At 41.3% G+C, this 27,520-nt stretch overlaps 1 protein-coding gene across 3 annotated transcripts; it reads left to right on the top strand.

Moving 5' to 3' along the window:
- On the top strand, positions 1 to 27,520 carry FBXL3 (F-box and leucine rich repeat protein 3). Of its 3 annotated transcripts, none has more exons than XM_054011558.1 (6): positions 1 to 186; positions 2,035 to 2,092; positions 4,278 to 4,644; positions 15,261 to 15,383; positions 20,246 to 20,417; positions 25,481 to 27,520. In XM_054011558.1, the coding sequence occupies exons 3-6, from the start codon at positions 4,279 to 4,281 to the stop codon at positions 26,122 to 26,124; spliced, it is 1,305 nt and encodes a 434-aa protein (XP_053867533.1). In that variant the 5' UTR covers positions 1 to 186; positions 2,035 to 2,092; position 4,278; the 3' UTR covers positions 26,125 to 27,520. The 3 variants fall into 3 exon arrangements, with proteins under 3 accessions (XP_053867533.1, XP_053867516.1, XP_053867524.1); XM_054011541.1 differs by having other exon boundaries at positions 15,261 to 15,386; XM_054011549.1 differs by lacking the exon at positions 2,035 to 2,092 and having other exon boundaries at positions 15,261 to 15,386.

The following is a 27,520-nucleotide window of genomic DNA, read 5'->3' as shown; positions in this document are numbered from 1 at the left end:
GCTTCCGCTGCCGTGAAATAAACAAGGGGGCGGAGGGAGCGAAAGGACGGAGTCGGAGCCGCCGCGGGACGCTTGTTCGGCGGGGCGACGCTGCTTGCCAGAGCCGCTGATGTGGTGGGCGCGGAGGCGCCAGTGTGGCCCGGGCCCGGGTTAGCGTGAAACGCAGCAGGGAGGAGCCGCTGCCAGGTGAGGGGCTGGGGGCCTGAGGGGAGGGGCGATGGGCTGTCTCTTCTCCCAGCTGCCCAGGGCAGTGAAGGGGGTAGAGCGAGCCAGACCTCGGTGCTGGCAGGTCCCTCTTCTGCCCGCCCCCCGAGTGTGAGTCCGCACATAGCGGAGATGCAGCGTAGTTGGCGCAGCGTAGCTTGGTCGCCCCCCCCCCCCCCCCCCCCCCCCGGGCTCGCTGTCAGTCGGTCCGTCCTGCCTTCAGCCAGAGGGACTCCGGGGCGCGCTTGGCCGTACCTAACACGCGCATCCCGGTGATGCACACGGACACCTGTGGGCCGCCAGCCCGGCTAGAAGCTGTTATAAGCGAGCTAAGGCAGGGCCCCTTTTCTGTTTATTTGCAAAGCGTCCCGTACACTAATGTTGCTTCCTATTGAAGAACAACAATAAACTTCCCTAGCTGTAGTTGTAGGTGCTCTAAGAGATGAAGCCCTGACTGTCGCGGACCCAGACGCTAGCGCACCAGCCCTTGTTCTGTTTCTCTTCCACGCACTCTTAATGCTTCATCCCAAATGCAGGCAAAACAGCCGGCTGAGCATCTGTTCGGTTTGTTCATATGAAAGAAGTAGTCTTGCATTAAAACGTTAACTATCGTTGGTCGGCTTGTACTGTGTCTGTACCTTTCCCAACATTCAGAACTTGAAAGTTAAACATCTACTTATTTCTCATCTGAATTAGTGACTGAACTGCATAATTGTTTTGGAGTATGATTGCATTGCAAGCAAGTCATTGTAGGATATGCCCAAACTTGACGTTTGGGAAAATCGCGGGTGCCAAATAAACTAATCTATATTGAGAAATCTCTTGAGAAAATCTCTTGATGAATCAGATAAGCAGAAAAGTATTAAATGAAGTTAAATTTCTTCTATAGCTGCACTTTGTTATGGCTGGTTTTATACTACATACACCTCTACTCCGATTTAAAGCAACCCGATATAACATGAATTCGGATATAACGCGGTAAAGCAGCGCTCCAGGGAGGCGGGGCTGCGCACTCCGGCGGATCAAAGCAAGTTCGATTATAATGTGGTTTCACCTATAACGCAGTAAGATTTTTTTTTTTTTTTGGCTCCCAAGGACAGCGTTATATCGGGGTAGAGGTGTATCTTTTTCAGCCAAGTTCATTACAGGCTATGATTTGGAAAGAACTTGTCAGTGACATATTGTGTCCTAGGCAACCTGGAGAGTATTATTAGTAAGGTTTGGTACTTTAAGCATATGGAAAATGTTTATCTATTAATGTATAGTCAAATGGTGACACCCATGTTGCGATTTTTTTTTTTATTTTTTTATTGTGAAAATGTTGTCCGCTGTGTCCACTGTTGCCTTTCACTGTTTGCTGTTATCTGTAATTGTTTCAGGATTCAATATGGTGGAATGTTTGGTATTTCAGAAACACAAGGCAAAGTTTGGTTAATTACCTGACTCTTTTAATTTTTTTTTTTTTTTTTTTAAATTTAGTCTGCAGGAAGAATGGCCTTGTTTTCCTTAATGGCATCCTCTTTGGCTTTGGATCTTTTTTGTGGATAAATTACTTTTTTTTTTTTTTTTAATTTATTGTTGGAACTGGTCTCCATTTTGCAGCCTACACTTACTTAAAGTCCTGATATCTTAATCATGTGTAAAATGAAAATTATATCTGTTCCTACATTCTGTTGTTTCAAAAAATATTCTTTTAATGAACTGTGTGCTCAAGTGCAAAATCATGATTACTGTCTATGTTCAGTTCTGTGTGCACCATAGATTTTAGTAATTGAGAGTTTTCAGAATTTAATTTTGTTTCCTTTTGCCACTCCTGTCTTTGGCATATAGATTCAAGTGTACACTTGTGGCTGGAAAATAGAGAATCAGAGCACCATCAGCCCCTCCAGTGAGTAGATTGGCACTCAACCATATTCTCTATATAGAGATACTTCAGGCAATCTAGTAGAAGTGCCTTGTTAACTATGTGATACTTCTGTGGCAGTTAATCTAACCTTGATTGGACCTGAATTTTAATTAACCTGTCTATACAGTTGCAGAATGCAAGTTTTTGCTCCCCTATGGATTGGATGCCAATACATTATTCATTACTATGCTGCTTCCTTTTGTACAATTAAAAGCTATCTGCAGCTTGGTCAGAAATTTCAGGTGAATAGCCTATTGCAGCATAATAGTAATGACTTTCTGCACACTTATATTCATGAGTTTATGGATAAATTAAATAAGTACACACACATTCTCATGCAGCGATGCTTTATCAAAATAAGCTTGTGCTGTGAATGCTGCCAGTTCTGGGATAGAACAGGGACATTGAAAGGATAAGGACATGGAAACGCTAATTGTCAGTATGTGTTCAAATTTGATTATTTCATATTACAAATAGAGCATCTGACCATACTTTCTCTCTGTTACTTTGACTCATGCTCAAAAATAACTATATGAATAATAGGGTTATGATGGGAAGAGGAGATTAGCTAGGAAATGTAGTTAAGGGAGCGATGAATATTCCTTAGCACAAAAGGATTAATAAAGTAAAATATGGCATCTAGCAACTGTGATAAATGTTTCACTTTTTTTGTCAGCTATAATGCTCTTCTATAATGCAGTTTGGTGAAACATTTAGCAAATGAAAATGTGTTGGGAACTGCACAAGTAACTTTACAAGCTTCAAACTGACAATATATTATTGACCTTAGCCATACTACCTAAATATTCATTTTCTGAATGAAGATGTCTGTCTTTTTACAGAAAGTTTTGGGTTTGGGGTTTTTTAGGTTATAAATACCAAGTTCTTCCTGTAGGACTGCCCCTGTATATGGAGGACTAGGAATGGGATATTATATGAAGCTGTGTAAGTTTACTGTGATCTCATGTTCCAAGTCTTTGAAAGACTGCTGAAGTCAGGACTTGATATTTGTGACAAATGGTGTGTGTGTGTGTGTGTGTGTGTGTGTAACTTCATTATGCTACCCTAATACATCAAAGCACTAAAGTAAAGGATTTATGGGCACAAACGGTTTTAATTTTGGTTTTGAAGCTGACATTTCTAACTCATAAAAACATCCTAAATGTTATCTTCATTTTAAAAGGGCTTTACAAAATCTGACCCTAAATTTTATCCCTGTCCATAACAACTTATTTTCTTAATTTATTATTTTCCCCCATAATAAGCAAAGCAAGGTAGAACTTGCATAACTCCATGTTTTTAGAAGAAATGCATACAGTTGAGAATTGGGTACCTGTTTGCCATATCACATTTATTCAACTTAATAGAATCCAATTTTGAAGATCTAATTGGAATATAAACTGTGATGCTTATCCAGATGTTTAGCCCAAGAATTAAACTTCACTAGTATTCATGAAATGTAGCTATTTAGCAGTTTAGAAGTTAGCACTAATTGTCACCCTTCTTAGTCTCAGTAAAGAAGGTGGCGATTGAATGGACCTGGAACCAGAACTATTTTTTTTCACCGTAAAATGTATTGGTGAAGTCAGGATTGAGACTTGTTGATGTGGGAGGGGATCTGCAAGAGCAACAGCTCTTGCTGATAAAGTGTCTCTTGTAGGGTCTGAGGAAGTGTACACACATAATGTCTTCATGCTAGTAGTGAGACATAAAGCGCAACTTACCTTTCACAAAATGGGGAAATTAGCTATCAAACCCAGAATTAAACACTTTGAAAAGAGTTTTTTCTCTAATCTTTTCGTTACTTTTTAATGTTACTTATAACAGTAGAAGGTACAATGCTTTCATATGGTAAGATAATATTCAAGATGACTTCTCTTTCAGGCTTACAAAAGAAAAGAAGCCCCATTAGGTAGCATAGAAATAAGCTGTCACAGGATTGATAGCTCCTATTTTGAAAAAAAAAATCAGTTTCACCTTAGCATTTTCCACATTTTTTTAGTTTTTGTCTTCGTATTGATGTAGGATGAAACTATTATCTGGTGAAAATTATATCCTGTGATTTGTATTTTCATGGTGCCTGGGACCAGGACCCTATTGTGCTGTAAGTACTTAATGTCTTTATATTCTATGGCTGTAGAGTAATACATTTTTCTTATTTTGATAGAATGAAACGAGGAAGAAAAAGTAGTGAGACTAACAATAGTTCATCAGAGGAAGAGATTGGAGGAGAATCTAAGAAACAAAAGATTGCAGATGAAGAATCCACTGAAATCTCTCTGAGTCCTGATTGGGGTAACCTCCTTCCAGACATTATACTGCAGGTGTTTCAGTACTTGCCTCTTCTTGATCGTGCTCATGCATCACAAGTCTGCCGAAGATGGAATCAGGTGTTTCATATGCCTGATCTCTGGAGATGTTTTGAATTTGAACTGAATCAACCAGCTACATCTTATTTGAGGGCTACGCATCCTGAGCTTATCAATCAGATTATTAAAAGGCATTCCAATCATCTACAGTATGTTAGCTTCAAGGTAACATCTTTTACATTCTTATCTTTGAAAATGAGTACATTTTTAAAAAAAATTGATTTGCATTTCAAATAAGGTTTGAAATTGAACAAGTTTACTGCAGTTCTATTTAATTTAAAGAATTCTTAAAACTCCTTTTTATTTCTATGACATGGCTGAAGATAACAAAATAGTATTTCTTTAATACTCCAAGATAACTATGAAAGCTATCTAGATAAATTTTATAGTATGAGTTGTAAGAGATTTCATTTATCCAAGAAGCAATAATTGAAAAAACTTAGCATTATTGATTAAGTGAACAATGACTATACATAGTTGTAAACAAAGCATTTTAGCATAATGACTTTTCCTAATTCACTTAAAAGAGCAACTTCTATTTTAAATGCCTGTAAGTGCAAAGTTAAAAGACCATCCTAATCAGAATATTGTCAGTATAAAGTGGTATGAGTAGTTGTGATTTTTGTGTGTCTGTTCTACAAGGAAACATTCTGAAGAAAAGAACATGAGTGGAAAAGGATTAATAACATAAAGTATATACTGACTTGTCAAATGAAAGGTGTAGTTTCTGTAGTGGTATTACAGGGAGGAGATTATTTGGTGTGGAGAATTGGCAAGGAGTAATTGGTGGATTTATCAGAATATGTATTCCTCTCTTTCTCTTCCCCCCCCCCCCCCCTTATTTTCTGGCCTGCGGCCACAGAAAATCACACTTGGGTTTCTGCATATAATGTTTCTTCTGGGACCTAGCCCAAGCAGGAAGTGCTTGGACAGTAGCAGATATATTGACCTATTGAGGTGAATGAATAGATGAACAGGGAAAGGAAGAAGCATATGACAGAGCGTGAAAAGGAGGGTGGCTGAAACAGAAAGAAAAATGCGTACAGATGGGGAAAATGAGAATGGAAAAAGGAACAGAGTGAAATAGGGGATTTGGCAGTAAAATGCAAAAATGAGTGAGAGACTGGCAGAAAAGGTGTCAGGAATGAAATATAAAAGAAAGGGGAAGACCTAGAAATTGGAAAGGTGAATCAAAAACAGAGGAATTACTTAGGGCTAGTCGACACTAAAACGTTATATTATCATGGCTAGGTGTGAGAGGTGTGCAAAATCCACTTCCCTGAGACATAGCAATGCTGACCAAACCCCCACTGTAGACCACACTAGGTCAATGGAAGAATTCTTCCATCAACCTAGCTACCACTCTCTGGGAGGCTGGTTAACTACAGCTATGGGAGAACCCCCTGCTGTTGCTGTAGTGAGTGTCTACACAGCAGCATTACAGCAGTGCCACTGTAGGTCATGTCTACACTGCGACTTTTGTTGGTGTAACTTATGTTGCCCAGGGTGTGAAAAAACACTCTACTGAGCACCATAAGTTACATCAACAGAAGTGCTGGTGTGGACAGGGCTGTGTCAATGGGAGAGAGCTTCTCCTGCCAACATAGCTACCGCTGCTCAGGGAGGTATTTTTATTCTGTCGATGGGAGAGCTGTCTCCTGTCGGCATAGAGCAGCTAAACAAGAAATCTTACAGCGACACAACCGTAGCAGTACAGCTGTGCTGCTGTAAGCTTGCTAGTGTAGGTATAGTCTAAGAGTGCAGCCTTAGTTTTCCTTTAGTAACCATAATATATCTCCATCCTAAGACTATCTACAGAAGATTAACTGGATTGGTAGCCACAAGAAACTCAAATCTTTTGCCTAAAATTTTGGCATATTTCTCTTCCCCAATCCCATTCAAAATGGCATGTGGATGTGTTTGTGTGTAGTTTGCCTCTCCTTCTTTTCATACAAATAAAATTTAAAAACTTGGCACTGAGTAAATTTTTGACCTAGATTGGGGTAGTAACCAAAACACCCAATTCGGCTCAGTTCAGTATTTGCAGTTTCTGCTGTGGTACACCTCTACCCCGATATAACGCTGTCCACGGGAGCCAAAAAAAATCTTACCGCGTTTTAGGTGAAACTGTGTTATATTGAACTTGCTTTGATCTGCCAGAGTGCGCAGCCCCCCCCCCCACACACACACACTCCCCCGGAGCACTGCTTTACCACGTTATATCTAAATTAGTGTTTATATCGGGTCGTGTTATATCAGGGTAGAGGTGTATATGAATTGGAACATAGCACGGTTCCAAGTCAAAATTGTGATGTATTGGCAGAGTACCAGGAGGAAACTTGCTCAAACTTTGGCTATGTATCCCTGCTCTAGCCTGTATAATACATTTATCACTACATATTTGCTCTGTAGTTTGTCACCAAAATGACAATTAACAGCCACTCGTATTTGAGTTTAATTTAAATGGGCAAAAGCAAAGGCCAGTGTTTTAATTTGCGCCACTAATGTATTCCCAGATGATGATGATTTTACCTCTTGAGAGCCCAAGCTCTGAATCCATGGGAGATTGCTGTTTTTCTTGCCTGCCTGCATTCCTTCCAAATAAGGCTAAGGAGAATTAAGGAAGACTAGTTAGTCACGTGCACTGTACCCGTTGGACTGTGTTTGAAGCTTTGGCTGTAGCTTAGGTAAAGACCACTAATAGTCAAATAGTGAAAGCAGAAGGATCATCTAAGTAATATTCCAAAAAACAAAAATGTGAGATTAGTTGGGAAAACTAGACAACTGGTGATTAGAATAATTGCATTTTCAACACTAATTTAAAAAAAAAAAAAAGGGGGTGGGGGGGAGTAGGCAATTCTTGCTTTTTCTGTTGTGTATCAATCTTGTCTGGCAACCCCTGGCTATATCTATACTAGGCTTCTCCGATTTAGAGGTCGCTAAGCAGTCATGCTGAGTTAAAGGGACATTAGTCATTTTCAAGAAATTTGAGCCAATTTTTAAAAAGTACTGTATGTGATAGACAACCTTTAAATAGCACATGCTCATTTTATTAAAATATTCTTACAAAAAGCTAGCAAGAGCTTTTTTTTTTTTTTTTTTTTTTTTTTGCTTCCCTAGCTATTTTTTTTTTTTTATTGAACTGAATAACACTACCAAAAAATATTCAGGCCTCCCTCTTCTTCCCCCTTCCCTCTGTTTACATGCTGCTGTCCTATCTGTTAAATATCAGTTTTACGGTTACTGGTAAACACTTCTTATATGGTCTTTCCCAGACCATATACAGGAGTTCTTTTGAGAGTATGTATTAGCATCCTGGCAGGAAGTGCAGTTAGCTATCGGCAAAAATAAAGGTAACCCTCCTCCAGTCATAGGGAGGGGAGAGAAGACAGATTGGGGGTTAGTAGGAGTTTATAAATGGGATTTATGGCTTACTACAACAATGCTAGACACTAAAAATCATGGACTAAATAGAGACAAAGTTATGAATTTAAGCTCCCAGGCTCCTCTTTCCTTTGAGAATGAGGAGAGATCAGCTATAGAATGGTCTATGGCAGTGTGTACACTACAGTTTTGTCAACAAAACAGTGAAGGTGTACTGCAATGCTTCTCCTGCCGATTTAACTCTCCTATGCCGACATTAAACACACACACACACACACACACACACACACCTGGACGAGTGTTCCCTGATTGTGCTGCAGGTGGAACACCTCTTTGCTTGCCCCTCCCCATGTAGCCCATGCAGAACTGCTTTCCATGCCCTTCCCAAATCCCCACACACATTCCTTGCATGTTTCAGGGCTGTTGCACTCCACCCTTAGGGACACGTTTCAGAATTACAACTGGACATATACCCAGCTGTGAGACCCTCATTTCAAAAAGTGCTCTTCATTTTCATGTTCCTTGTGGAAAATAGAAATATTTGTATAGCTGTTACATTTTTATTAACTTATAAAAAGAAAATGAATCTTTGTCTCTTACACATGGTGGTTGCCACTGTATGAATTTCAGTAGCAATCGGTGCATTTGCAGAGTAAAATTAACACACATATAGCAGTCATTTCAAGGGTCATACTACAGTGCAAGAAAGCAATGCCTGGATTAAAGCATTACAGAAAGACACCTTGTCAGAATGCTCCTTCAAAGCCTCCCTGATTCGAGTAGCCCCCTGTTGAGGCCCACTAACATAGGGTTACCATACATCCGGATTTCCCCGGACATGTCCGGCTTTTTGGTGCTCAAGTCCCCGTCCGGGGGGAATTTCCAAAGAGACGGACATGTCCGGGGAAATAGGGAGGCATAAGCCAGGGTCCACCCAGCACGATCCACCGGGTGCGCAGCCCAGCCGCCCCAGCTACAATGCTCAGGTGGGGGGCTCGGGTACTGGGGGACCCTTCCTGTTGCCCTGCGCAGCTTGGAACCCGGCGCCGCGGGAGCTGTTTCCGGTGAGGACAGACAGGCCGGTGAACATGCTCGGCAGCAGGAAGGAAGCTGCGGCCGGGGCTGCAGGGACTGGCGCTGCCGAGCGTCTGAAGCCCCCAGCAGGCAAAGGCTGCCGGGGGAGCAGGGCAGGTGGGGACGTAGAGGCTGCAGGGGTGGGGGCGGTGCAGGGGCAGAGCAGGCGGGGGGGGGGTGCAGGGACTGCAGGGCGAATGGGGAGCAGGGAAGCACTTAGCAACCCCCAACCAAGATCAGAGCGGGAGGGAGGAGGGGGAATGCAGGGTACTCAGAGGACTTTGGGGAAGGGGCGGGGCTGAGGCGGAGTTGGGGCGGGGCCGAGGGTGGGGAAGGGGCAGAGTTGGGGCAGGGGCAGGGCCAGGGCCCCTGTGGAGTGTCCTTTTTTTCAATGTTGAAATATGGTAACCCTAACTAACAGCCGTGGTATCTATCTGCTCAAAAGCTGCCGCTAATCAATCCACGTTGACACTCCACCCCGTGAAACTTTTTCCCCCCCTTAGCTTCACAAATGTTACATAATTTATGCAACAGGCTGCTGTGACCATGGGAATATATTCTCATTGAGGTCTAACCTGTCAAAAAGGCAGCACCAGTGACCCTTTAATCTGCCAAAGGCCCATTCAACGGTCATTCTGTACCTGCTGAGCCTGTCGTTGAAGCGCTGCTTGTTGCAGTCAAGGTTTCTGATGTAAGGCTTCATGAGCCATGGCAGCAAGAAGTAGACTGGGTCTCCCAGCATCACAACTGGAATCTTCTGGTCTGGAAAGTTCCTGCTTGCAGCTTTCTATACGGGCCAGTGTTCCTGAAGATGTGTGCGTCATGCATCTTCCCTGACCATCCCGCATTGATGCTGGCAAAACAACCATGGTCATCCACCAGCACTTGCAATATCATAGAAAAGTAGCCCTCTTTTGTGTTAGCAAGCCGGTCTGGGACCAAAATGGGGATCTGTGTGCCATCTATTGCACTCCTGCAGTTAGGGAATCCCATTGCCACAAAGCCATCCACTATTTCCTGTACATTGCTAAGAAGGACTGTGACGCTGAGCAGGAGGCAATTAATGGTGCTGCACACTTGCATCACTGCAACCCTCATGATGGACTTTGCGAGTGATCAGTAACAGTCAGGAGTTGCCAGCTTCCACACAGTGATCATCACTCGCTTCTCCACAGTGAGGGCAGCTCTCATTTTGGTGTCCTTGGGCCAGAAGGCAGGAGTGAGCTCAGCATACAGTTCCCGGAAGGTAGTTTTGCACATCTGAAAGTTCTGCAGCCACTGCTGATCATCCCATACCTGCATTACGATGCAATCCCACCACTCGGAGCTTATTTTCCAAGACCCGTACCAATGGTCCACCATGTACATCTGCTCCTTGAATGCCAACAGCAATCTTGAATTGTTTCTTTCCATTGCATGCAGCAAGGCAGACACCACTGTGTCGTCATCATCTGACTTGCAGCTCATGAAATAATGCAGGATCAGCTGTGTTGCGTTGACGCTCATCACAAGATAGGAGAGCTGTGCGGGATCCATGCTTTCAGACAGATAATGGGCACACAATTTACTGGGGTTGAAAAACAGCGCAAAACATAGAAGCCCATAGAATGATGGGATGGCAAAAACTGCATCATGGGATGGTAAACCTGCCCCCATGAGGCACTGTGATTCCCTTCCCAGAGCATCCAGCGGCAGATGGTGGTGAATTGCACAATGGGATAGCTACCAATGGTGCGCTGCTCTCTCGATGCAAGAGCACCAACGGTGGATGCGCTCTGCCATCACAAGGAGCATTGTGTGGACATACAAAAGTAGTTTAATTACAGTGGTGGATGATCGTCGAGTTCATTAAGTCGACTGAACTGTAGACATAACCTGTATCTGAAATCTTTGTTAAGGGAGAGGGTTAATGGTTATACATCTCTTCTTTGTACTGGGGGAGAGGCTTAATGAGTGGGAACGCTCCTCTTCTTTGTGTTTCTGTACGTTTTTCTAGTCAGTTTAAATTGCAAGGTCTTTGGGGTAAGGACTGTCTTTTAACTTGTTTTAATGTGCTTTGTAAACTGCCATGTAGGTTGATGGCCTGGTATGCAAATAAAGATGTACAAACCTACTTGTTACATTTGTTGACCATCTCTGTTCAAAACTAGAGCATAATAAAGTGATAGGGAATAGACAACATGGATTTGTCAAAAACAAATCATTCCAAAATCCCAGTTTAATTCTGAGATGTATTAACAGGAGTGTTGTATGTAAGAAACAGGAGGCAATTGTTGCCACTCTGATTGGCACTAGTGAGGATTCAGATGTACTATGTCCAGTTTTCGACACCACACTGTAAGAAAAGTGAACAAACTGAAAGTCCAAAAATAAGAAGTTAAGAAAACATCTGAGGAAAAGTTGAGAGAGAACTGGGCATTTTAAGGCAGGGGTGTGGATAGGGGTTGGGGCAGTCAGGGGACAGGAGTTGGATAGGGGGCAGGAGCCCTGGGAGGGGGCGGTCAGGGGGCAAGGAGCGGGGGCGGGGTTGGAGGTTCTGAGGGAGGCAGTCAAGGGGCGAGAAGTGGGAGGGGGCGGGGGCCAGGCTGTTTGGGGAGGCACAGCCTTCCCTACCTGGCCCTACATATAGTTGCGCAACCCCGATGTGGCCCTCGGGCCAAAAAGTTTGCCCACCCGGGGTCTAGGGTGCAGTAAGGGAGATTTAGGCTGGATGTTAGGAAAAGCTTTCCAACTATAAGAATAATCAAGCATTGCAACAGGTTACATGGGGCGAAATCTCTGTCTTTGGAGGTTTTTAAGAACAGTTTAGACAAACATCTGTCTGGAACGGTCTAGGTATACTTGATCCTGTCTTAGCTGAGGCGGGTAGACCAAATGAATTGTCCTTTCCAGCTGTACATTTCCCTGATCCTATATTCTCCTAGCTGTGGATAATGAACGTGTGTCTGATGTAATTACTACTTTGCTTGATGGGTGGAGCTGCCTTAGCTCAGGCAACATGCAGGGATGGGTAGGTCAGCACTTGTTTGGCTTGGTTCCTTCATGGCTGAGAGGTCCCAGGTGGTTGTACTGGGTAAATGTATGAGGGTCCTCTCACCAGAGGTGCCACAGTTTTTTATCTTGTTATACACACATACTAAAAAGAGTGGTGTGTGTATAGGGCTATTGAGAGGCTGAGGTATGGGTTAGTGTTTATAGTCAACTTTGTCTCCATCTTACTTGATCTCAGACAAAGGAGACTGAGTCTCTTACCCAGTGTCTGATGGCATGCAGAAGAACAAAATGGGACTAATACAGATAAGATACTGATGTGGATAGGTTGGGGGAGGGGGATGAAAGCTATAGTCTTATCAGCTTGGTTAATTTGAGGATGTGTGCCCATTGTTTTTCAAATTCTTAATTTAAGAATTTGGTGAGACCAGCAGCTACATCTAGATGATCAAATAGCAGTTGTGGCCAGGAGAGCTTTTTCCTATCTACACTTGACAGAGGATCCACTCTTCTTTCACATGCAGTTCTTGATATTATGTCTGTTACTTGGAAGTAAGATTACTGTAGTGTTCTCTAGATTGGTCTTATGATATAACAGCATTTTTTTTCAAAGTTTGGGTCACGACGCAGTACTGGGTCGTGGCATGTAAGGCACTGGGTCACTCTGGTCAGCATTGCCAACCGGGACGTTAAAAGTCCCGTCGGTGGTGCTTCCCAGCTAAGCCAGGCTAGTGCCTACCTGTTCCGACACCATGCTGTGCCCCTGAAGCAGCCAGCAGCAGGTCCAGCTTCTAGGCAGGGGGGCCACAGGGTTCCACACGCTGCCCCCACCCTGAACACCAGCTCCACACTCCCGTTGATCAGTTCCCAGCCCATGGGAGCTGGGAGGCAGTGCCTGCAAGCGAGAGACACACGGAGCCGCTTGTGCGCCGCCGCTTAGGCACCAGACCTGCTGCTGGCTGCTTCAGGCGCAGCATGGTCTGAGCTGTCAGGACAAGCAGGAAGCCTGCCTCTGCGCCACTGACTAGGAGCTGCCGGAGGTAAGTCTGTGCCCCAATCCCCTGCCCCGGCCCTGAGTCTCCCCCCCCCCCCCCCCAATCCAGAGCCCGTCCTGCACCCAAACTCCTCATCCCCACCCCCATCCTAGAGCCTGCATCCTCACCCCCTCCTGCATCCCAACCCCCTGCCTCAGCCCAGAGCCCCCTCCCACACCCGAAACCCCTCATCCCCAGCTCCGTTGGGTCACGGGTATCAGTTTTCTCCAGGAAAAAAAGTTTGAAAACCACTGCAATATAAGTCTCTTTTGGAAGATGAAACGGTCACATAATACAACTACCCACTTACTAAATGGTGGTGTTGGCAGGAGGATTTGACCCCAGTATTATCCACGCTACTTGCTAACTGACTTTCAAGTACAATTTAGGTGTTGGATTTCATCCTGCAAGGTCCTAACTGACCCTGATATCTGCCCAATTGAAATGAAGCAGTACTCCCACGGATGAGATCAGCAGAGGTGCTCAGACTGACTCTCTCCTTTTGTAATCATGGGAGAGAGCTACCAGTAGGACATTCACAATGAGGCACACCTTCAGATTTGGAATTCTTTTCCTTTTTTTGTGGCTCTAATCCCTGGATCTGAAATAGCCCACATCTGTTGGACTTTGTGGCATGCTGTCAGACTCATATGTTTTCTAGGAATTTCCATGAGGAGGAGAATATAAAGGAAATGGGATAGGATTTGAGGCTGTATGGGTATTGGCTTGTTTATTACTTGATGCAAGTTGAATTTGTAAGAGAATAGACTGGCTTGGGTGCTTTATTGTATTGACTAAGTTTCCATGTAATGGCAAGTAATGATCAGTGTTTCACAGTCATGTTGGAAGGACATAACTAGTAGGGTCCCGCAGGGATCAGTTCTGGGTCCTGTTCTGTTCAATATCTTCATCAATGACTTAGATAATGGCCTAGAGAGTACACTTTTTTTATAAAATTTGCAGATGATACCAAGCTGGGAGGGGTTGCAAGTGCTTTGGAGCATAGGATTATAATTCAAAATGATATGGACAAATTATCTGAAGTAAATAGGATGAAATTCAATAAGGACAAATGCAAAGTGTTCCATCCTAACTGGAGTAATCAGTTGCACACATACAAAATACCTATGAAGTACTACTGTGGAAAGGGATCTGGGAGTCGTAGTGGACCACCAGCTAAATATGAGTCAACAGTGTAACGCTGTTCCAAAAAAAGCGAACATCATTCTGGGATGTATTAGCAGGAGTGTTGTAATCAAGACACGAGAAGTAATTCTTCCGCTATACTCCACGCTGATTAAGTCTCAACTGGAATATTGTGTCCAGTTCTGGGTGCCACATTTCAGGAAAGATGTGGACAAATTGGAGAAAGTCCAGAGAAGAGCAACAGAAATGATTTAAAGCTCTAGAAAACATGATCTATGAGGGAAGACTGAAAAATTGGGCTTGTTGAGTCTGGAAAAGAGAAGGCTGAGAGGGGACATAATAGTTTTCAAATACATAAAAGGTAGAAAAATTATTCCTTAATCTCTGAGGATAGGGCAAGAAACAATGGGCTTAATTTGCAGCGAGGGAGGTTTAGGTTGGGCGTTAGGAAAAACTTCCTAAGTGTCAGGGTGGCTAAGCACTGGAATAAATTGCCTAGGGAGGTTGTGAAATCTCCATCATTGGAAATGTCTAAGAGTAGGTTAGACAAACACCTGTCAGGGATGGTCTAGATGAGGGGTCCCCAACGCAGTGCCCATGTTACTGGCCAGCGGACGAGCATCCGCCGAAATGCCATCGACAAGCAGCGTCATCCAGAGGCATCGCCGTGAAAATTGGCAGCATTTCAGCGGCGATGCCTCTGGATGGTGCTGCTGCTTGTCGTCGGCATTTTGGCGGCGACGCCTATTGACGTTGCCACTTGTCTGCAGCATTTCGGCAGATGCTTGTCCGCCGCCACGGTCCTTTGTGTCTCGTCTGGTGCCCGCCAGATGAAAAAGGTTGGGGACCACTGGTCTAGATAATACTTAGCCCTGCCATGCGTGCCGGGGACTGGACTAGATGACCTCTCAAGGTCCCTTCCACTCTTGTGATTCTATGACTGAAACTTTGATAAGCACCTTTTTTAAGACATTGAGAATGTTCAGTGTAGATTTAGTAAGACACACATGGGACCCCACACAGATTTTTACACTTTTTTCAGAGTAGAACTGCAATTAAAGGAAAGCTGTTCTGTTTGACCTCTTTATTGCAAAGTTGTTTGGCTTGATGTGGTATTTTCCTGGACTAGTAAATGGTTTGTTTCCATTTAAGGTGGACAGCAGCAAGGAATCAGCAGAAGCAGCTTGTGATATTTTATCACAACTTGTGAATTGCTCTTTAAAAACTCTTGGACTGATTTCAACCGCTCGACCAAGCTTCATGGATTTACCTAAGGTAGCTTGTGCATGTTTTAATTTATTTATTGAATGATTGCAGTGGTAAGCATGATACTGATATAATTTAGAAAGTATATAGATTTAAAGCAGTAGGTTCTCTGTGGCTTCATCTGCTCCTGGGAGCTCTTAACATGTAGGCACTGAGACTCAGTACTTAAATTTGACTAGAACTTGTGGGTGTTTACAGTACTTGCTTAACTTCCCAAATCTTTTCCCAACATACATTGGCTTCAGTGTGAAATATTTGTGTGTGTGCGCACGTGCGCAGTCTGTATATAAAATAGATCTAAGATCAGCAAGGAGCATTCTGATCATCTAGTTTGACCACCTGCATAATACAGGACATAGAATTTCACTCAGTAATTCCTGCATCAAGCCAATAACTTCTGGTTGAGCTAGAACATATTTTTTAGAAATATATCTGATTTTGATGTCATAACTTGAAGCAATGGAGAGTCCATTGCGTCCCTAAGTAAGTTGTTCCAATGATTAATGGCCATCACTGTTAAAACTTTGCACCTTATTTCTAGTGTGACTTGGTCTAGCTTCAGTTTCCAGCTATTGGATTTTGTTGTGCCTCTGCTAGATTAAAGAGCTTCCATTACTGGAAATCTCCCCATCCATAGGGATGCTTATAGACCAGGGAGGGCAAACTACGGCTCGCAGGCCGGATACGGCCCATCAGGGCTTTCGATCCAGCCTGCAGTATTGTCAGCCTAATGGTGCAGCAGGGCTAAGGCAAGCTCCCTGCCTGCCCTGGCCCTGCGCCACTTCCAGAAGCAGCCAGCACCACATCCCTGTGGCCCGGGGTAGGGGTGAGCAGAGGGCTCTGTGCACTGCCCTCGTCTGCAGGCACCACCCCCCACAGCTCCCATTGGCTGGGAATAGGGAACCCTGAGCCCCTGCCCACCCACACCCCTCTTGCACCCCAACCCCTTGCCCTGAGCCTCTTCCTGCACACCACACCCCCTGCCCCAGCCCTACATTCATGGCCCTGCATACAATTTCCCCACCCAGATGTGGCCCTTGGGCCACAAAGTTTGCCCACCCCTGTTATAGACAGTGATCAGAGTCACATCTTGGCCTTTTCTTAGATCAAACTCTTTAGTATGTTACTATAAAGTGGATTTTCCAGACCTTGAATCATTTTTATGGCTCTTTTCTGACCCCTTTCCAGATTTTCAGCACCGTTTTTGAAGGATGAACACCAGAAGAAGTGGACATAATACAGCAGTAACCGTGTCACTAATGCTTAAGGCTAAGATTTAGGCATGGGCATTTTTACTAAAACTTATGGACAGGTTACAGGCAATAAATGAAAATGAACGGCCTATGACCTGTCCATGACTTTCACTATAAATACCCCGACTAAGGTGCTGCTGCCCCTGTGGGGCCTGAACAGTAGTTGGTGCTGGACTGGTCCTGGGGTCAGCTGTACCAGCTGCTGCAGCCATGGAAGTCACAGCATCCGTGACCTCCATCGCAGATTCACAGCCTTATTAATGCCATATATAGTGATGATAATTTGTCCTTTCATCTACTCTGAATTCTCCTGCTTATACATTCACAGATCACCTATTTTTACTGGGAGCTTGTGTTGGCACCATTCAGTCTCATTCATTACTTAGATACATATCAGAGTAGCAGCCGTGTTAGTCTGTATCCGCAAAAAGAACAGGAGTACTTGTGGCACCTTAGAGACTTAGTCTCTAAGGTGCCACAAGTACTCCTGTTCTTTTTACTTAGATACAGTCCCCCATCTTTGGGACCTACAATTTTTGTTACAGTTACATTATATTCACTTATCATATTTTTATAAAACAATATAGACTGCAACATCACAGTAACTTTATTAAAAAAAAAAAGGCATTTATTATGCAACCATCCTTTAATTCTGATTATGTACTTCATCAGGCTTTCTCTGACTTTGCCCAGGACTGTCTGGCCTATTTTTACCTGAGCCATCCATCCTGTGCACATTTTATAAAATACAGGCACTAGACTAGCTCGTTCTTCTGGAATTTTGCAAGTGTTTCAAGACTTGTTAAATATCAGCATCAATGAGTTGGAGCTCCTCAGCCAAATCTTTTAACATCTAAGAACAGATAACTTTGACACGAGAGTTTTAAATGTTTAACTTTGGTAGTTCCTTCCTACTTACTTACTACTTTCTGACTGGTAGATGTGTCTACATCATCCTTCTCTCTTCCCCCCCCTCCCCCCAAAAAAGAACAAATGTATTCGCACGCATATATAATATAAAATGCATAAAAGGCAGAGGTATTCAGTAGCTAAATGGCACTGGTAATGATTCCTACAGATAAAGTTGCCTAAAACTTCTGTTTTGATCTACTATGTTTCTTGAAAAAGAACAGGAGTACTTGTGGCACCTTAGAGACTAACAAATTTATTAGAGCATAAGCTTTTGTGGGTTACAGCCCGCTTCTTCGGATGCATATAGAATGGAACATATATTGAGCGCACGCCCACACCCACCCACCCACCATGAACAGGTGGATTGAATAAGGACTGAGCCATAACAAACATTGAATCTATCTACCCTTGTAAGTATTCTCACACTTCTCATCAAACTATCTGTACTGCGCTATCTTGATTATCACTTCAAAATGTGTGTGTATACATATCTCCTCAATATATGTTCCATTCTATATGCATCCGAAGAAGTGGGCTGTAGCCCACGAAATCTTATGCTCTAATAAATTTGTTAGTCTCGAACGTGTCACAAGTACTCCTGTTCTTCTTTTTGCGGATACAGACTAACACGGCTGTTACTCTGAAATCTGAAACCTATGTTTATTTACTTATAACTTTTGCCAAACTAATTGTTTGGGCTGAAAATACCCATGCTTGCTCTTCAGCTGAATCTCTTTTTGAAAGATTCAACAAAAAACTGTCCTGAGAAGGTTAAGGAAAAATACATAGTTTTGCTAAAGTTAATTTTTTTTTCTGGCAGTTTCTTTGTATGGATGTTAGCTAATCTATCCTTCCTCAGTGTCAGGTAGGTCTTCCTCTTCAGTGAACAGCATTACTATCTGATTGTGGTGTTGCAGCAGCATACTAAAAGTAATCTGAATCTTGTTTTGTTTCCATGGCTGCTCACAGGGTTCTCAATAACAGCAGTGAAAACTGAGACTAGTCAGTTTTCATTCTGCTGCTTGATAAGCAAAGGTACTGGAGCTGTCTGCAGATTTAGGAATGCAGCACTCTTTGGATTATACCTGGTTCTTCAAGTGATTGCATGTGTCCATTACACTTCAGGTCTGTGTGCATATAATACACCAGAGCTGGAGATGTTTTTCACATAGCTGTACCTGTTGTTGTGCTACCAGCTGCAGTATAATGGGGTGTGGCCACCCCAACCTCTCTGTTCCTTTTAACTGCCCTTGATCATTAATTGGACTGTCTGTGCTTGTGTGCACAAGTTTCTCCTTTGTGAACAGCTAATTTATATTTGTTAGCATAATAGTACTCGTAGTTTATTGTATAGTGTTTTTTTTTTTTTTCCCTGTCTTTAGACTTAGTGTCAGATCTCTTCTTATGAAATAAGGCGCAAACACTTGGTACTGTGGGGTATGCCTCAGTCCCCAGGTTTTAAGACCTGTGCTGAAAGCAGGAAGTCCAAAGTTCGTTAGTGATACTCATTCTCTGTGCCTGAAGTGTCTGAGTGAGGGCCCCTTTCTCACCGGTGCCAAGTTTGTAGAGATTTCAAGCCCCATACTAAAAAAGACAGAGGTAAGCCTTCACTGCATCATAATGGAGGCTGTCTTGCATCCTCCCTCTGAGCCCAGCCATTGATACACTCACTGGGTGGATCAACCCCATCTATGAATGCTCCTGCAGACCATGCCATCTCTTCTCCTAGAAGAATTTCTGAGAGGGAGACACAGTTCCCATTCACTGGTGCCTATAAGAAATGAGATGACCACTGATCTTTAAAAGCTGAAAGGGCTCCTCCTCTTAGGCATCTTCTTATTTTAATAATTTTGATTAAATTTCAGACTTGCATTTTTGCTAAACTTAGTCTTTGTATGTAGATAAAGTGTTTAGAACAGATTTTACATATTGCAGTTTACCCTCATGTCTGAGTCTGGAGGATGTTGCCTTGGAAGTGCAATTTGCAAGTAATCTTCAGAGCTTACTTTTAGGTTCACTAGTCAATTTGTGCACTTGTATAGGATATTGTGAATTTTAGAGCACTGCATTTTTTTTGTCCCAGTTCCTGAGTTTCTGTTAATGTTGAATATTATCAATGATGATTCATAGACAAGGATTTATAACAAAAACTAAATACTTGATCTTTTTAAAATAAATAAAGCACACTTGGTCAAATGTTTTACTGTCTAGTTGAGATAAAATGGATACAGTAATGTTGACTATTGCAGTAGGTGTTAGACTAAAGGAAGGTATAGACCTTTGGCATGCGGCTCGCCTGGGTAAGCACCTTGGCGGTCCAGGCCAGTTTGTTTACCTGCTGCAGCCGCAGGTTCGGCCGATCGCAGCTCCCACTGGCCGCGGTTTGCCGCTCCAGGCCAATGGGGGCTGCGGGAAGCGGCGCGGGCTGAAGAATGTGCTGGCCGCTGCTCTCCACCACCCCCATTGGCCTGGAGTGGCGAACCGCGGCCAGTGGGAGCCGCGATCGGCCGAACCTGCGGACGCAGCAGGTAAACAAACCGACCCGGCCCCCTAGGGGACTTACCCTGGCGAGCCATGTGTCAAAAGTTGCCGATCCCTGGTGTAGACTATCTATATGTGAAGATGTAAGGAAACATTGGTTTTGAAAATCTATTTGGAATATTTCACATCCCTGTTTCACTGTTACTGTTTTTCTCCTTTCTGCAGTCACATTTTATCTCTGCACTGACAGTGGTGTTTGTAAACTCCAAATCCCTCTCTTCACTTAAAATAGATGATACACCAGTAGATGATCCATCCCTCAAAGTACTAGTGGCTAACAACAGTGATACACTCAAGCTGTTAAAAATGAGCAGTTGTCCTCATGTTTCTCCTGCAGGTGAGCTACCCTGTGTGTGTTTAAAAATGTGTGGTGGGTGTGTTTGTTGTGGGTTTGTTTTGGGTTTTTTTTGGTTACACAGTGTGAACTTTCCAGGAAGCTTCTGAAAAATTGGGGGTTTTGGCTAGTATTTACAGCCTCTGACGTTTTAATACTTGTTCCACTGTCTTTGTTTCATAAGAATATTAAAACTGTATGCCTAGAATTATTTTGACTAGTACTGAAACATAGTCTTTGACCATCATGGACAAAAAAAAAAAAATGGGGGGGGGGGGGGACGGGGACCGATGAAAATTTATTTTAACTTTTTTTTTAAACATAAGCAGTATCTGTTTCCTGCTACAGCTTTAAAGAAAGTTAAACTGGCTAAGCACCTAAAACCAGAGTGTGTTGAAGTGCTAAACCAGCTTTTGACAGGGGTATCCTCTTCTGCAAGTGCAGAATAAATATTTTGTTTGTTCCAGTTTGTTCAGTTCAATGATTAGTTCATTCAAAGTTAAAAACCCTATTTGGAGTTGAAAAAAACAGAATTGTTTTCCTTTTCCAGTCTAAGAATAAAAACAAAGTGTGAGCCAATGAGATCGACTAATTCTAAAATTTTAAAAGACATGGTGACCAGAAACAATCAGTTTAGTTCATTAACTACAGATGATGCATCCTTTGTTTAATAAATCAGTTTTTATAAAAAATATTTTGCATTTAAGTTTTTGTGTTTCCATCACATAAAGGCAGTTTCATTTAACCAATACAAATTTAAAATGCTGTTTTAGTGTTTTTTAAATAAACTCCAATTTCCATCCAAATAGAGCATGATACAAATAAAAAGTTAATCTAGTAAATAAGAACATCATTCACCATTCTCTAACATAAAGTAAAAATTAAGAATCTATATATGCTATATAATTGCTGAAATAAATGTGCATAGCTATAGTTATCCTCCTGATAATCAAAAGTACCAAATTCGTTGTAAAGTTTTTATATAGTTGCAAATCAACATGGTTTTAATGGCTACCAACTAATGAGAATAAACTTTTCTTTAAGAAAATAACAAGTATAAATACACAACAAAATTAAAACCCGGTGATTTTAAATTCCGTTTTCTACTTGTTGATTTAAATCAGTCCACCCTGGAGGAGGATGGGTGGGGTGGGGATGGAGGAATCACTTTTAAAAGGCTGAATCCAATTTGATGACTTAAAATGGGTTGACAACTCTCTTGTGCTTCACTGGAAGTAGAATACATTCTCAGGTATTTCAGAATGTAAGTTTCTCCAAAGCAGTTCATTATGACTATGACTTGAATTATGGAGTGCCATGGATAATGGAGTGGCTGATTTCCTTGTTCTGAAAGAGCAATTTTATCCTTTACTTGAATTGAAAACAAGAAAATAGACAACACAACATCAAAGGGGTGAAGGACCTGAGCTGTACAACACATCTTCTGTCACTCACAGTTCTACTTCTGTAACACAATGAAAGGGTCTGTGGCAAGGGTGAAGCTAGTTTGTGCAGTAAACAGAGCATTCTCAAGCTGGTTCAAGACCGTAGAACTACCTTACATTTCACTATATTCTGTCCCAAAAGCAATGCATGATTTGAGCTTGCTTTCACAAATAACAGCACATCAGCTTAAAAATGACACATACGTTTCCCAGAGGAAAAGAAAATCGCAGGAACCAAACATGAGATCTATTCATTTTCTTTAATTTATCTTTGGAAGATAGTTGGACACCAGAGTGATACATATAATGTAAAAACTTGAATGAAACAGTAATTTTAATAATTACATATAAAAATTAGCAGCACAATGCTGAGTAAAGATGTATGATGAGAACTCACACACTAATAAATTTACTTGGTGGTATTTGGATGTGTAGCTTTTCACAAATAAGGGTATATATTGTTTTAACATGGAGAAATCTGTGGAATGCTAAGTGGAGTGCTGGTATCTTTAAAACATTTTAATCACAATTACTTTCAACAAGACATTGACTTGTACACTATCATATAACTAAAATAACTCAGTTTTTCTTCCCTTCCCTTCCCTCCCCCCGGTTTACTGCTTAAGTTTGTAGTAGTTGACAATACTTTGTTTTCATGAACATAGAAAATCATGTTGTGCCAATTTATATTATAATGGCCTGGTTTAAATTTAAAGATTTTAGGTGGAAAATGTCATTTCCTTAAGAAATAGAGAAAACTACTGTTGCCCTTTTTGTGAGGTGGTAGAATGGAGCAAAATGAAATAGTGACAAAACAATGGACTGTGCTAAGCAAGTGGGAAAAGAACTCCGCTGAGAGCCATAGCTGAGGTCTGGTGTGGCTGGCTAGAGAAAACAAAGAGTGGAACAGACTGGAAATGAGCTAGCATGTAGACAGTTGGCTTCATGTTATGTTTGAGTTCCAAAGCAGGGAAACGACAACAGAAGCAAGAATATGTGGAAGAAAATAAGAAAACTTTGAGTACTCAGGCTTACTGTTTGTTTGTTTTTGTGCATGAAAGCGTTCCACTTACCAGATTGCTATAAACTTGAAAAAACTTGAATTCACAGTGCCTAATTCCTTTTGAGCATTCAATCCTAAGTGACTTGCCTAGAGTCACACAGGATGTTTGTGGCGGAGTAGGGATCTCCTACGTTGCAGGCTAGTGCTCTAGCCCCTGGACCTTCCTTCCTCTCTGATTTGTTATGGAGGCACCAGTCACAGCTCTTCGGTTGAGTTCTGCAGTTTATATTGTTTGAATTACAGTGAGTCACTTGACCATCATAGTTACCAGTCACCTAGAGTTTTTATTATGATTTTCATATTTTCCTTTCAAAAGTAATACTTCAGAAAGGATTACATTTCACTGAGTGCTGTTTTAGGAAACATTTTCCTTTTTAACAAAAATATGAACACTTGTAATGTTACCATGAACAATTTTTACTCCCAAGTCTTGTAGTATCTCTGTATGTATCACTTCAGTTTTTCCACAGGGTTACTGGGGAAGAGGACATCTGACACCTCTATTTGTGTGTAAATTGCATAATATTCTGGAATTCAGTAATTAAGCTCTTGGGTTTCTTTACTTTGTACTTCAGTCTTTAGGAAGCTGAAGAATTTCACTCAAGTTTAATCTTAAAATTGTCGTCTTTTTTTCTCAAAATCAATGTTCATATTTTCATTATTTGTACAGGAAATTAAATAGAAAAGACACTTTAGTTATGCAACAGAATTAAATGGTAAGATATTGAAATGAATGTAACTGGTATACACTAAATGCAGCATTAAAGTGACAGATTGGAGAATATTATTGATATAATGAACACTGTTTTACATTTAATGTTTCTGATCCTGAGGTTGTAGTTTTGTTGAAGAAATCATTACATTTTTAGGATCAATGTTTTGAGTAAGTAGCGCTTAAATGAAAATTCTTTAGCGGTTTGACTGTGTGGTTTTTGTTTTTTTTTCTTTTTCCAATTATTGCAAATTTGTAGCTTCATTTTTCAGCTAAAATTTTCAGTTCTGAATTAAGTGTTTCCTGTAAATAAACAAAACTGAACCATACCCAGCCTAAACTTTAGGCTGCATTCTGCGGCATGCAAAACTCAGAAGGCTGTATATAGTGGGAATTGGAGGGGGGGGGGGGAGGACAAAACAAAACAAAAAAGATCCTTACCAACTGTAGTAGTTTAAATTTACCATAGAATGGGACTGCAAATACAAAGTATAGGGAATACCTCATATATCATGGGGTGGTGATAAAGATGTGGTTTTTTTTTGTTTGTTTGGTTTTTTTTTGTTTTTTTTATTGGCACTGTCTGCATGCTACTTAACCACTAGGCAAGGCTGCTGCTTTATAGGAAGAAGTGAGAACTCTGCAGCCCGCCCCCCAAAAAAATCACAGTAAAACAGCCACTCTGGAAGTTGCTGGCTTCAATTTTCAGTTCCCTACTTTCTACACTGCTACAGCTATTTAGGCTTGGAAGGGCTGTAGTAATGTCCTAAGTGGACAGAGTGTGAAACAGGTGTCTTACACTGAAGAAGAAAAAAAAAAAAATCCCCTAACAACCTAGCTCTTCACTAGGAACTTGATACTCCCAAATCCTGCAGAAAGCAGACTTCATGCCTCCCAATTGTCTTTCTAAAGCTGGTTGTGAGCTCCATATTTCCATTGTTTTTGTTTAGGAAACTATCCCAAAACACTCAGTGATTGCTGGAGGTGAAAGGAGAGACTCTTCAGCCAACAAGCTACCATTACCTGGCTGACAACTGTGTAAACTAATAGGGAGAATTGTTTTCTACTGTGTGTTGATGTCTTTTTAAAATTCTTTCCTGGTTAACATCTGTCTGCCTGGAAAGATTCTTTCTTTTTTCCCCCCACCTCCACTGAGGGCATTAGGGGTGAGTACGTTGATCTCAGTGCTTCCTCCACCCTCCTTCCCACAACATACAGCAATTTGGCAGGACAAAGTCAAATTCCATGTAGAAATGTATTACTACTTGAGATGTCAGAGGCCAGGGAGAAGTGCAGTAGTCATTTCAGAGCACATGTTATGGAGCTGTGGACATCATTTTATTCTTGATAATCCATCTGTTCAGACTTACTGTACCTTTTTTCTTGAACTTTTGACACTGCATAGAGCAAACATCAGTACATAATATGAATGCATTAGACACACTGAAATTGCATGTTACAACAAAACATACAATTTGGTGTAGTAAAGAATGATTTGCAAGTGTAAAAGAAAGCAGATGTTCAGTCATTAGTGCATATATGCCTTACTGTATATGTACAGAGAATACATTATAATACAATCATGAAAAGGATTTATGGCTGGAGTTTGAGATTAATGAATAACGCACAAGGATGCTTATCAGCATCCTATCTAAGATCATTTTATTTCAGTGTCTGTAACTCATAATATAGATATTCTAGGTTACTCTGGATTTTGCATTTCAGAACGCCTGCTTCTTTTAGACATGCAAAAGCTAATTTTTGTTTGAGGTTAAATTCAAGAAAACTCGCTTTGATTTATAAGACATTTTCCATGAATACAAATTAACACTTTGTTTTTTTCAAGGTATCCTTTGTGTGGCTGACCATTGTCATGGTTTACGTGAGTTGGCACTGAACTACCATCTCTTGAGTGATGAGCTTCTGCTTGCTTTATCTTCTGAGAAACATGTCAGATTAGAACATTTGCGCATTGATGTAGTCAGTGAGAATCCTGGACAGACTCACTTCCACACAATTCAGAAGAGCAGCTGGGATGCTTTCATCAAGCATTCTCCCAAAGTAAACTTAGTCATGTACTTTTTCTTATACGAAGAGGAGTTTGACCCATTCTTCCGTTATGAAACCCCTGTCACCCACCTTTACTTTGGGAGGTCAGTAAGCAAAGATGTACTTGGTCGTGTTGGAATGTCATGTCCTCGATTAGTTGAACTGGTTGTGTGCGCCAATGGATTACGGCCACTAGATGAAGAGCTTATTCGTATTGCAGAACGCTGTAAGAATCTGTCAGCTATTGGCCTAGGGGAGTGTGAAGTCTCGTGCAGTGCCTTTGTTGAGTTTGTGAAGATGTGTGGTGGCCGCCTCTCTCAGCTGTCTATAATGGAAGAAGTCTTGATTCCTGATCAGAAGTACAGCTTGGAGCAGATTCATTGGGAAGTGTCAAAGCATCTTGGTAGAGTCTGGTTCCCAGACATGATGCCCACATGGTAAAGTCCTTAAAGACTTCAGGGCATGTGAAATAGCACCTTACATTTGAGAATACCATATTGCAACTTATCACAAGCTTATTTAATATTATAATTTGTATTGTAATGTCACTCAATTGATTAGAAAATTGATGCCATGTTTAGCACTAATTTCTGAAATCCACATTTTTTTATGCTTAAATCTGGATATTCCAGAAACCACTTTCATTCTAATAAAATTAGTCTGTTTTAGGTTTTCTCACTTTGCCATTGACAATGACCCTAAATTTATGTAAATAATAAAATTTGAAAACCTTGACATATTTAAAAGTTGTGGTTGCAAAATATTAACTCCGAATTACAATATTTTCTGTTACTTTGATATAGATATTAATAGTGAACAGACTGATTTGTATTGACTTACAAAGGGAGGTGAGATTGAATGCTTTTACTGCAGATTATAGCAGTTACCTAGTGTTTAAATGACATGAACTGCCTGAACTACAGAATTTTAAGATTACATGGAGCATTTAGTAGGCTATGAAACTCATACATTACATAGTAGTAAATTAAGAGGCAAGACAACAGAAGTATTGTTTAGAAACTTTAAAAATATTAAATTAGCTATTTATTTAATTTCTGATTAGTAATTTGCACACAATGTATTTTATAGATGAGGGTTACCAAAAGCTTTTTTCCTCTATTCATTTTTCTACTGTAAACTTGACATTTCTAGGGTCTTCAGAGCCATTTCTAAACTTGTTTTAAAATATTAATTACAGCTCAGAAAGCTGAAGCATTCTGGAAGAAATTGTAGATGTACTATATTTTGACACTGGTTGGAATTGACGGGCTTTTCTCAAAAGTTAAAACCAGCCTTACAGCATTTGATTAGCTGGAGTACTGTATATATTTCTAGATAAGAGGAAGCTAAAAATGTGCAGAGAAATGTTGAATGTAATAATGGCTGTTTAAGTAAAGAAAATAGAGTGGAGTGAACACTGAACTTTTTAAAAGGAGTCTAAGGAGCCATTTGACCAAAAAAAAAATCATAGAAGACCCATTAACTGCTTGCAAATTTAAGAGAAAAATGGCTTTGTAACTAAATTGCCTAAACTATATAAATTGCTATTCTGTCAATCTCGCTTCAGAAATGTTCATATATGAAGTGAATGTTTGATAGCTATCCATTTTTTGTATTCCTTTCTTTCAACTAGTTTCATTTCATATTTAAAACTCAGAGCATCAAACCTGTGTGAAATAGAGCAATATGCAGAAATTAGATGTACAATTTCACAAAAGTACAACTTATAAATTGTCTTGATCAAAGAAAATGTTAGCCTACAGTGAACTTCGCTGGTGGCATGCTTTCCATTTTTGGGTTGTACAGTTAGTTCTTTTAATAAATTAAGTAGATTTTG

Source organism: Malaclemys terrapin, chromosome 1 (genome assembly GCF_027887155.1).
Source record: "Malaclemys terrapin pileata isolate rMalTer1 chromosome 1, rMalTer1.hap1, whole genome shotgun sequence".
In the NCBI taxonomy this organism is placed as follows: Eukaryota; Metazoa; Chordata; order Testudines; family Emydidae; genus Malaclemys; species Malaclemys terrapin.
Note: the sequence above shows the minus strand (reverse complement) of the source record. Positions and strands in the feature narration are given on the sequence as shown.

Coding starts and splice junctions, on each gene's coding strand:
- FBXL3 (XM_054011549.1), top strand. CDS start 4,279: ATGAAACGAGGAAGAAAAAGTAGTGAGACTAACAATAGTTCATCAGAG. Junction 4,645..15,260: donor TACAGTATGTTAGCTTCAAG/GTAACATCTTTT, acceptor TTTCCATTTAAG/GTGGACAGCAGCAAGGAATC. Junction 20,418..25,480: donor TCCTCATGTTTCTCCTGCAG/GTGAGCTACCCT, acceptor GTTTTTTTCAAG/GTATCCTTTGTGTGGCTGAC.